The following is a 12,497-nucleotide window of genomic DNA, read 5'->3' as shown; positions in this document are numbered from 1 at the left end:
TTTTGAATCGGTGATTTGCGCGTTCCCTGAAACCACAGTGCCCCTACAAATTAAAGGCTTCGTTTAAAATTACGAAAAAGTTACGTCACATATGATTAAAAAAATACGATAAAAAAATATTTTATTTATTTCTTTACGTAATATTGTGTTTCGCATATCATAATGAGTCGCTTACGGTCCTACCGGAAAGCACAGTAGCATATTCCTATATATTTTTATCTGAACTTCATTTCATTTAATAGAGTCGATGGAACCTCAATACCAAGCTAAGCTTAAAGTTCGTTTGAGATTGTAAGGAGATTATATTACGTACTGTGAGAAAGTACGATAACAAAATACCTAATTTGTTTCCGTACGTAATATTGCGCTCCACATGTCACGATAAGTCTGTTATGATATATTTCCTGCGGTCTTACCGAAAAATATAGAAATATGTTTCTATATATTTTTATCTCAATTCTATTTTACCTAATAGCGTCAGACAATACCAAACTAAGCCTAAATTATTACTCTTAATACCGATTTTTTTTTTAGATTACAGAGTCAACGATAATAATTTTTTCCCCTGTTTTCTAATAAAAATAATTTATTTTTTTTCATTATTAAAGTTACTCAAACAGAAATTGATAAACTTTAAAATTTGCAAGGTTCACAAAGATGGGGAGGGAAATCACACCAGTTTCTTATTAAGAACACTGTGTAGAGGTCTAAGCAAAACATTAGTTGCAGTGCCAAAAACTCTACTTTTACTATGTTATGCACACAATCCATTTTGGAGTGTTCTCACGCGTCACTTTTATTACTCACAATCTACTACTACTAATACTACTACTAATCAAAGTGGGGAATCGCGTGCTTGGGACTAAAGGGCACCTGCATGTGTCAGTGAGACAGCTAATTTACTAATTATCAAGAGGCTTTTTTTTTTTTTAAAAAAAAAAAAAAAGAGAAGGAAATTTTATCATGTCCTGTTGAAAAGCTCCCTCATTGCATGTGGCCTGTTGACTATTTCACAACCAACAAAAAAAAAAAAAAAAAAAAAAATTCAAATAAAAATATAAAACTTAAAAAAGAATTATTAAAAAATTCTTCAATGCGCCCACCGTGGGGCTCGAACCCACGACCACAAGGTTAAGAGCCTTGCGCCCTACCTACTGAGCTAGACGGGCTTTTATATCCCCCTTTTTTTAAATAAAAATATAAAAGATATAAATGACATGATTCTTTTCATATAGCCTTACCAGAATTTTCAATCTTTGTAATATAAATTAAGATAAATAAAAGGAGTTTATAAGGAGCAGCAGTGACAACTAGTAATACTACTAGCAGGCGTCGTCGTCGCAAGCAACCGCAAACACATCCTCCGCGCCCACACTCCACTCCACCCTCCTCCCGCCGCCGCCGCCTCTCTCTTTCTCCCCCGCCTCCTCAACGCCGACTCTCATCCTCACCACCAAACACGGGCCGAGCCCAATCCCCCCGGGCCCGCAGAGCCCAATCCGTTTCTCCACGTCACCCGCCACGTCGCGCCACGTCAGCTCGGCCCGGCCCATTAACTCGGACCCCCGGCCCAAAATCGGGCCCGACTTTCTCCTCCGCAGCTCGAACACGACGCCGACGCCTTCTTGGAGGGCCGCGTTGATAACATTCGACGGGCCGAGGCACTGCAATGAGGCGGGCTCGGCCCAGTGGGCCGAGTCAGGGTCCGTGGCGCCCACGTGGGCCTCGCGTGTGTCGATTCGAATGCGATTCCCGCTTCCCGCGGCGACAAAGCAGCGCACGAAGAGCTTGGTGCTACCCGGGGTGACCGCACCGCCGCGGAGGTTGGTTATTGTGATGCTGTTTATTTCGCAGTGGAGGAGCAGATACCGCGATTCGGTGCACTCCATTGTAGTGAAATGGAGGAGGAAATGGTTGTGCACTGCAGCACTGGTGAAATTTATACTGGTGGTAAAATTGTGCTAGGGGTCCTCAACTTTTAGTAAAATGTTAGTTTGGTCCCTGATAAATTTTAATGAACTTTTGGTTTGATCCTAGCCTCGTATAACATATTGGAGTCTTTGCAGTTAGCTCGCGTATCGAATATATCTCTTTAAACGGATAATGGTTGCTATTTGATGTTGCTATGAGATTTTGTGTTTTCGACGGAGCATCGTTCTAGTTGTTACTATTTGGAGAAGAATCCCTCAAGAGTGCTCTTTTATAGTAATTGAAAATTTTAAATTAGAGTTTCTACTTCTGAATCTTAAGATTTTATCTCTTCGTTCTATATACGGCTACGATTTTTCTAAAAACAGAAGCAAAAAGTAGGTCGAGCAGATACTATGTAATACTCTAACTTGTTTTAAGAAGTTTGGGAGTATTTTGAAATGTGAGGGCCAAAATGAAGTTGTGCCAAAAAAAAAAAGATAAGGAGCCCTTAACGCAATTTAGAGACATATATTTTTGTTTAATTTATGAGGTGCATGACTAAGGAAACCACCATTGTTAGTTGGATTTAATTGGTTAGTATTGTTTTTTTCTTTTCTTTTTTTTAAACAAAAAATAATTTAGTGGGCTTTGGTCGAATAAGAGAGAAGAGCTTCTGGTGAGCTCAAAGGCCAAATGTCCCTTCTGGGGCTATGGAGCAATGCATGCGTGGTTTCAAACTATAATACAACTTGGGCTTACAACTTTTTAATTTCTTGGCCCAGGAACAATTTATTATGGGCCTTTATTGGGCTTTGGATAGGCCCAACTATAATTTGCAGATGAATATGACGGTGCGTCTCGACAAATAAGGACCTGTTCGGCATAGCTTTTGAACAACATCGTGGCCCGACCACCATCATTGAATTAACCTGCCTTGTGCGGCGCGGTGTGGCTCAATCACCACCACATTTTACCAGATTCTGCTGTAGCTGCATAAGTTATGGACTTTCTACGAACTGCGTTGTGGTGCATTATAGTTTTAGACCAAATAGGCCCTAGCTAGGACCCAATGAGTAATAATTTTGATAAGTCTGAGTAATTAATGCTTTGGATTCCCTAAAACGAAGATTCTCTCGAGTGTTGTTGATGAATCAGAAATCGTAAATACGGCATATGAAGTAGACCAAAGTATATATGAGATTAATTTATCATGTCACGTGCCAATAGAAATAGAAATTTTGGACAAAGCTACTCTCGCAAATTAACAAAGAGAGAGAGAGAGAGAGAGAGAGAGAGAGCGCAAAAGAAAATTTTAATTTATTGAGAACATGTATATATTGGCTTAAAAGAATAAGCATGCTGCTATACGGCGGGAGGCCAGATTGGGTCGAGTTACATTTCAAATGACGAGAGGCCGGGTAGGACCGAGTCGTAATCGAGACCCGTAAGTGAATAAAGATTAATGGTTAGCGTCTTATATATTATTGGAACTTGTGAGAGTTCAAAAGATATGCCGGGTCCCCCATGAATAGGTGATGTTATGATAGCACAAATATGGTAACATGGGTGTCAAGGGAGAAAGCACTGAGGTAGTGGGATTCAGAAGCAGGCCATCATGAGGAGGGACATGGAAGGACCTTTGAGAAAGAACCCTAATTTCCACTTGTCCTTTGGTGCTGCAAAACCTTGTGAAAAGGCATCTTCCTTTCTAAAAAGCTTCAGGATGAGACCTTTATTTTTCTATATCTATACCATATTTCTTGCAGACTCTGATTACTAAGTGGGCCTTAGAATCATTATGCCCAAAGCCTTTTCTCATTTGTGTAGTTTTTTTCTGTGTTGTTATATATACATATGTATATATATATATATATACATACACACACATATTGAAGTTCAATTACCAGGTCATAAGGTGGAAAAGGAACAAGTATTTTCATCTTTAATGTTCCATTGTCATTATTTAGAATTTGTGTTTAATTGTTTGGATAGGCTAATGCATGGAAAGTTTGTTTATTCCTTAGCATTAGTAAATGCAATGTCTCGAGTTTTAGTCCCGCATTTGACGGCATTTTGGATTGTAAACTTAGCATTGCTTTGCATTATAATAATATAATTTTTTGGGGCTGGGAAAAAGAAAAGCTCTAAGAAAATAGAGTTGCCAGTGTGAGTGGCAAAGAAATTAAGATTTGTTTGCATTCCTTGTCAAATTCATGAACTCTCCTTTCTAAGACTATAAATATGCAAAACTTTATGAGTGCTTTCCTAATAAAATAGAAGTAAAATAATACAAAAAGAAATATCCTTCGCTTTTGATGTCTATGATAGAGCATATATATATATATATATGATGAAGATTTTTTTCCCTTTTTCTAAAGAAAAAAAAATAGTAATTAGCTAGAGACAGAGAAGCAATTGAAATAGATAGATTACTACATATAAAACTCTAGTAATTTAAGTACAAAGTTGTAAATTACAAAATGGCTAAGCACATTATATGTATGCACAACAATACTACTTGTATACCTAATTTATATATAGGTGTTGATTGTACACCTCGCTTATCCTAGCTATCAATTTTTTTGGAACACTAAATCTGAATAAGAAATCATTCTTTTTTGGCTCAGATGATAAAAGTTTTAATGATTGATATATCCGAGATCGAATACTATATAGTTACTTCACATTTTTAATTAAGTTTATTTTTAAAAAAATGAACGAAATGAATAACACACTATCTTTCTCTCCAAAATAATTATTTCAACCCTTAGCTCATAGGGTATAAGACACACGTTTCGATAATACAATATACAGGATATAAGATGTACCCTCTATAATACTGTTACTACAAAGTATCAAATTATTTGGCTGTAATAGATTTTTAATTGAGCAATAAACTTAAATAGGAAAAGTCAAAGGATAGAGATAGATCATTAATTGCACCCATACAATTGTCTCCCAATTACTCGTATGATTGATGAACTCAAAGGTTGCTTCCTCCTATTCCTAGTCCTAGCTACTATATACCTCCTATTCCTAGTCCTAGCTACTATATATATATATATATATATATATATATATATATATCTTTAATAATTAGTTCATGTCATAAGGGAATCAATAGATCTTTCATATCAAAACCAAAGGAGAAAAAATAAAAAGATAAAAATATGTTGCTTGATATAGACATGAGAGACCCAAAATAAGCAAAATTATCAAGAGGTGCCCTTTAGACATTAAACAACAAAAAAGAGGTTATTTTTGCACAAATACACCCTATATTCATGGATGTGTTAAAAAAGTTTACACCTGTGTCCATATATATATATTTTACCAAGGGCTTGATACTATTGATAGTATAGTACCAAGGACTTGATACTATTGATAGCATAGTAGTATAGTTATATANTATATATATATATATATATACTCCTGGAGAAATGGAATGTAAATGTTGAGAATAACCATTAATGTAGCATTGAAATATAATGTAATTTTAAGTCGATTTTGAACTCTGGTCTTATTTTCGATGTCGGAATAAGTTATCTAATCCAAGAATAATTTATTCCTATTGAAAATATTGCAATATGATTATAAGTAAAAGTTTAATTTTTTACTGCTTCAAAAGTTTTGTTATCCATTATTTTATAAAATAACATATTTCACATACGACATGATTTATTTTATTCTGAAAGAAAACTTAAAGTCCAAATATTCATGATATATATCTCATTTTAAATATTTGATCACACTCGTTATCAATCAAATATATAAATTTGATTAAGTAAATCAAAAAGATATACTGAACAAAATATTTATGCAACCAAACGAAACTTTGATTACATTGGTTCTTACCCTAAGATATGAAATAACATGTAACTTGAGGGACCTTAATTACATTGGTTCTTACCCTAAGATATGAAATAACATATAATTTGAGGGACCTTAATACATTGGTTCTTACCCTCAGATATGAAATAACATATAGTTTGAGGGGCATAGGCGCGAAAAAAACAAAGATGTAATCCAAAGCTTTTGCGTACGTACTATGAACTCATGGAAGATGCATGATGGTTAAGTAGTAGAGGAAAAGATCTACTCCTCCTAATTCACACCCCAACCCTTCCACTTTTCCCTTTTTTTCATCTTGCTCCTCTCTTAATTATCTTCTTACAATTAACAAATACAAAGAAATTATTCATAGTTATGATTACTCTACTCTACCTTCTCCCATTCACGTCGACATGGCTCAACAATCCCACTCCTTTATCTGCCGCATGGAAGCTCCCAATCTCCGTCGTCGACGACGACAACCTCGAGATGTAGTCGACACCCTGTGAGTCGCCGTAGTCTCCGACATCCGTCCCGAACAGGCTTTGGGTTTGCGTTTGTGTTTGAATCTGATCGAGTCCGTCATAATCAATCCAATTCGCTAACCCATCACCTGCAATGAGCTCCGCCGTCTGCGCTCTTTGTTGCTGTTTCTCGAAAAACACAGACATGTTATTGTGTGAGCTGCTCTTAGAATTGACTGGTGATTGGAAAGCCAAGTTTCCAAATATTGGAGCATCTAGAAGATTTGATTGTTGTACTTGTTGTTCTTGCTGCTGCTGCTGCTGCTGTCGCCGTTGTTGTTCCGAACTCAACGAAGAAGAACCAATGTTGCTATTTCTAGCAATGGACGCGATCGCGTCGATCACGGTTTGCGCCTTTTGAGGGGACGGGCGTAAGAGGTACGGCGGCGGAGGACCGGCGACGGTGGCGGTAGGATGTAAGAGGCCAAGTCGGGGGCGGACGAAAGGAGATGAGGAGGCGAAGGGCGGCGTGGGGAAGCCGGTGAACTCCTGGACCATGGCGCGGAAGTTCGATGTGTCAGTGGTGAGCACGGTGGTCGGCGGCTTCCGCGACGCCCTCGACCGCTTCCTCGACCCCCCGCGTGGGGCTGGGGGTTGCACCGGGACCGTGTTCGAGGGTAAAGATGTCGTCGGTGGCTGCGGTTGTGGGCGGAAGCTGGCGGTGAAGTCCGCGACATCGGTGCGAGCCGGGGGAGTGAGATTACTAGGGTTTGAGGAAGGGGGAAAGGGGTTGAGAAAAGTTGAGAAGGGATCAAAGGGAGTAGAATTTGGTGGCTGTTGTGGTGGTGGTGGTGGTGGTGGTGGTGGGAAGGTTAAGAAGGAGGAGATGTATTCATGAGGGTGCGAAGAAAACTCTTCGTCGCCACCGCCACCGCCACCGCCGCCGCCCCCGCTTGAGGATTGCATGCTACCACTTGTAGTTGAATCCATTGATGGCAAAAAACTATATGTCTGTATATGAGAATTTAAGGAGTAAGTGTGCAAATAAGGGATCAAGAGTGCGTTTCAAAGAAGACCATGAAGAGAGAGAGAGAGAGAGAGAGAGAGAGAGGGGGGGATGTGATCTCTAGTGCATATACTACTAAAGTTGCTCTTTCTCTCTCTCTTTTTGGCGGTTTGATTCTTAGTATTCTTGGTTTGATCTTGATGAATATTCTTTGGGAGATGAGATTGGTGGATGTGTGATGGGTGGGAAAAAGGATGGAGATAGATTTGGCTTTTGGTGGTTTATGTGGTGGCTTTTTAAGGGAGAAGAGTTATTGCAATTTAAAAGGGGTGGGGATTCGAGATTAATTTAAGAAGAGGAATAGTAAGAAGGGAGTTGCGTTAATTTCATTATGGGGTGCAAATTTAAGCTCATCATCTTACTAGAGAGATCCTCTAGAGATCATAAAGTGGAGGTGGGCCATGATAATTATGTTTGTTTGATACAATATTGTTAGCCACGTATAAGTCAGAAAGTCTTTTCCCTCCTAGTTATAACACATAAAATTTATAAAATTTAATTATATGTCTCGACCTTGCATAAAAGTACAAAAAAAAAAAAAAATCTAAAGCATTATTTTAGTGTATAATTATCATATTATTTTTTATTAGACTCTTTTTGATCAATCGAATAATATGATTAGTTTGAAATATATCTCATGTGTTATAACTGTTGCAAAGAAGACTTTTTCTATATATTTATTTTTTGTTCATGCATGTGAAGAGAGAGAGGGTAAGCTAATGATCAATATCTTGGGAAATGCTTTTATCTGCATTTGAGAATAGAATCAAAATTTGTACTTTGTTTTGGTATATTATAGTAAGAGAGCATATTATTTGGCTAATCCTAGTCTAATGAGCCATGGTGTACTCTCTTTTCCTCTTGTGATTTTGTTGCCTTTTTCCACTGTACATGCTCCTTTACAAACTTTCTTTGGCTACTAAATTAATTGGTTTATTAAAACATGTGCATGCCAAGTAGATCACATACATTATTTATATTTGTGTACTAATATAAGCCGAGGACTAAAAGTTGATTTTCTCTAGCATATGTTTGAACGGAGACCGGAACTTATGACGCGCAAAGAAGAAAAAGTAACGAATGATCTAAAAAAACTGGAGCTTTCGTGAAAGTGTTGCTTAGTAAAGTTGTCGGAAGAAGCACGATAACTTTTCTATGTATTAGAGTTGTCGAACCACTCTAAACAGGTATCGAATTCATGATTCCATATTTTCTGATGTCATGTTGAAAAATATGAAGTTGTCGTTCGTCTTCAATAATTTAAACTATGTATCATAGAACTGTAGTTTTAATGTTATTTTCAACACGGGGCATACAACTCCAATATTTTTATTTACCAACTGCTAAATTACTAGAAGGCGAAATTAGTCGTACTCGATCAACATTTTGGAATTAATTGTTCTATAAGTAAATGCATTCCAATTATAAATGTGAAAGAGATGTAGTGATCACATGAACTGGTGAAATTGATCATAGCACTATCTGCATTCCTCTTTTAGATGAGTGGCATGTCTGAAAAGAATAAGAATATTGTTCAAAATTTTTCTTGTATTAAAACATGCTTCAATTTGCTTATAAAATCATCTTCACTATGTGTGTGTATATATATATATATATATAACTCAGTGTTGCTAGAGCTTAATTTAACAACCTCTGCTTTATTTAATAAATCTACATTTTACATAGAAATTTTGTTGGTTATGAAAATATTCACAGAGAGAGAGAGAGAGAGAGAGAGAGAGTACAAGCTAATTAATTAGATCCAGAGATAAGCATGTATGGAGCATATATAGTAATCTGAAGGGGTTGGAGCTAATGGTGTGAATTGTTGAACCAAACAAAGCAAGTCAAATATTTAAGTCATTTAACATATATTCAAAAAAGACTCTTCTTTATGTCTCACAATCTAGAAGTGTCTTTTTGTTGGGTCCACCACACAAGAACAATAGTGCTCACATTACAATCAGCATAACACACACACACACACACACACACACACACCCTCTCTCTCTCTCTCTCTCTCTCTCTCTCTCTCTCTCTCTCTCATGTGGAATTTTACCAATAAAAAATTAAGAAAGCCAAAGGTTTTTATAACTCTTTTTCCTCTCTCTCTCTCTCTCTCTCTCTCTCTCTCTCTCTCTCTCTCTCTAACATGGAATTTTACCAATAAAAAAATTAAGATAGCAAAATCTCTTTACAACTTCTTTTCCTATCTCCCCATCCCAGGAAGGTTAGATTAGTTGAACTATGAACATGTTTGTTGCAACCATATCATTGAACATATATACTGAGATTAATTTATTTAATCCTATGCCTACATCCTATATAATTTACCTCAAAGTTATTTAAATACATCTCTCTGATAAAACTCACTATAAGTAATTAATCATCAGAGTTAAACTTATTTTAAATAAAAGGCAGGACCCAAAAAATCACTCATATTTTGGTACTATATTAAATAATAAAAATATCAATTATATTTCTAAAAATTTAAGCTATGAGAGAATTAAATTTTGATATTAATAGTTAAAAATTTTTGGTGCATTTTTTTTAAAAAAAATTACTCTTTTATATATAGTATATAGGTGTATTCAACAAAAAGTAGGGTGATAGGGGGGGATCCATGGTTTTCTTTATGGTCCACGGATGACGTGGTGCACGAATTCCACGCGGTCGCTAATTCGTTGGACCGCGTCGCATCAAATGGATCGAACCAACAACCAAAATGTGGTCCACGTACGAACCCAAATTGACCGGTGAGTCACCATTGACTGGTCAAAGCAGTGCTTTAATTGATTGGTGAAATACATGTATGCAACCATTGACTTAATTTTTGTACCTTGTACACTAGCTGTGAAACATTAAAAAAAAAAAAAAAAAAGCGTTTAATTAATTACCAAGATAAATTACCTTCCTCAAAAAAAAAGTCCATATTTTATTCTCTAAATTGAGAATCTAGTTTTAGAAAATTTAAATAGCTACTTCTATTAATGGAAGAATTTAAATAGCTAAATTAGAAATTTTGAGCTAGAGCTTCTGTTGCTTTATAAGTTTCAGAATTATTTTTCTATATTAAAAGCTCAAAAATATTCAATTTGTCCAATGCTCTACTATAAAGAAAGAAAAAAAAAAGAAAAAAGAAAAGTTGGACCAAACAAGAACAAGAGTTATAAGCAATTGATTTGACCCAAGCTTTTGCTTTTGAGATCTAAAAAAACTTTTATAAATGTTCCAAAAATCAACTTCTAAAACTTTTTCAGGTAAAAGAGTAATCAATCAATATTACCGCATAATATCACTCATTTGGGCTGACTACTTAAGCTATAAAAATTTTAATTTTGCTAACCCAATATTTTAATTTATTTAATCTTAGCCGGTTAATGACTCTTTATAACTTCAAATTTTAACATACTTTATGCAATTCATATATATATATATGTAAATTTATTAAAAACTAACTTAAATTTTGTATTGAAAGAGCTGTTAAATGACTTTAAATAAAACAAACTAAAAGAGTGGGCATTAAAATCGAAAAAATGGACTATAATTCAGGTAAGTTCTATACATTTTTTTCTTTTTTTCTTTTTTTTTTAATCTAAAGTAGCCAAGTTGCCTTTGATTGATCTAACCAATTTAGCATGTTTTTATGTTATTATATTAATAACTACTTATTACACAATTTCATCTGAAGTGAATACTTCGATACAAGTTTACTCTTATGAACAAAATTGGTTGTTAACTTGGGGACAAACAGGGGACCAATTAAGTCCTTGTCAAAGCGCAATGTGACTTTGAATAAGTGACTAGTCCTTTATGGAAATTATACATTTCACATTTCACACGTTGGTGGCTTGCTATTATTGTACGACATTTTTTTTGGTCAAATTCCCAACTTAAATGTAATTATCAGATCCAAAGAGATCAGCTTGGATGTGCTACCCATAATTTCTAGAATCTTTTGAGCCTTATTTTCTCTTTACCAATCGTCCGTATATAAAAATTTAAGTTGTCAGAGAATAGTATTTTCAATGTTTTAGATTCGACGCTGTCGCTTGAGCTTTTTGGTATGCATAAGATGTGAACTTAATTAAAATAGAAAAAAGTTCAAATAGCTTACTATTCGGTACTATTGCTGTGGTATCAGAAGAAATAATCGTTCGTTTCAGTATTTTAATAGTTTATATTGAACGGTGAATAATATAAAAGTCGAAAGTCTTTTTTTTTTCGTATAAAAAAGAGTTGGAAGAAGATGAGGGGAGTCCCAAATTATTCCTTAGCAGCCATTTTAGTCTCTTGCTGACCACCAAAAATCCTGTTAATTGAAAAGGAGATTGCATGGGCCCTTAATAATTAAGTTATGCAAAGAAAAAGCAACATAATAAGGAGAAGAGAATGCTACTTTTCTATGCTCTTCTATGTGGAGGAATATATTTAGCCACATTTCAGCTTGTGAGGTATAGGGACTTCCTTTGTTTTGTGATTGCAATTTAGGAGTTTGATTCGTTATCGCAATTTTTCACGACAATTCCACCTGCTACATAATTTATGGTTATTATGAGAAAAATAACTAAGACTGTGTAATCATTCGCATCTTTTCGTGTTCCCATTCGACCAATTACTATAATTTATCTCCATGAATAAATAAATGTAAAAAAATGTGTAAAAAAAAAAAATATTCATGCGTTCAAGCAGACCCAGTATGGTGTGAGGATTTAAGTCCGCTGACCATCAGTGGGCGTGGGATGCAAGGGAAAGTGATTGTGGCCACAAATCGATATTAGAGTTGAAGAACGTACTAACAAATGACCGGCCGGTGAATGCCGTGCAAAACGCGATAAGCACCGGTAACTCAGATATTACGCTAGATTATGTTCTCATTAATTTTAAAGCGCACGTAGAACACTGCCATCCGCGGAAAAACTATTTCCAAGCTATTGGCGACCGCGGCGGCAGGCGATACAGAGTATATAGTAAACCGCGGCGGCTGACGGCACGGGAGCCCAGGCCGAACATGGGCATTGGCCAAAGCAAACTTTGAGTCTGTGACTCACCAGTGCTCTGTTTTGGCTCCGGACCTGGAATATTCTTGCATCAAGCTAAGTCACATAATAGGGGGGTTAAAAAAAACAGAGGAGTTGACGCAACCTCTCGACTACATGTAGGACAAGAAGACTATAAAGTTCGCGTAGAGTCCCAAACTTATGCTGCACATTTGGACTGAGATA

The 12,497-nt window shown here is 36.1% G+C and overlaps 1 protein-coding gene and 1 non-coding gene across 2 annotated transcripts; both read right to left on the bottom strand.

Moving 5' to 3' along the window:
* On the bottom strand, positions 1,097-1,169 carry TRNAK-CUU. The gene has a single exon. It is a non-coding gene; the product is annotated as a tRNA-Lys (tRNA).
* On the bottom strand, positions 5,763-7,505 carry LOC109718319 (extensin-like). Its single transcript, XM_020244501.1, has 2 exons — positions 6,504-7,505; positions 5,763-6,389 (listed from the first exon to the last, which is right to left on the bottom strand). Exons 1-2 carry the CDS (start codon positions 7,194-7,196, stop codon positions 6,132-6,134), a joined length of 951 nt encoding a protein of 316 aa, XP_020100090.1. The 5' UTR covers positions 7,197-7,505; the 3' UTR covers positions 5,763-6,131.

Source organism: Ananas comosus, linkage group 1 (genome assembly GCF_001540865.1).
Source record: "Ananas comosus cultivar F153 linkage group 1, ASM154086v1, whole genome shotgun sequence".
Lineage (NCBI taxonomy): Eukaryota > Viridiplantae > Streptophyta > Magnoliopsida > Poales > Bromeliaceae > Ananas > Ananas comosus.
Note: the sequence above shows the minus strand (reverse complement) of the source record. Positions and strands in the feature narration are given on the sequence as shown.

Excerpts from the sequence above, each read along its gene's own strand:
- LOC109718319 (XM_020244501.1), bottom strand. The coding sequence starts at position 7,196 with ATGGATTCAACTACAAGTGGTAGCATGCAATCCTCAAGCGGGGGCGGC. Across the intron at positions 6,390-6,503 it reads AGCAGCAGCAAGAACAACAA|CAACAAAGAGCGCAGACGGC; the intron begins GTACAACAATCA and ends TTCGAGAAACAG.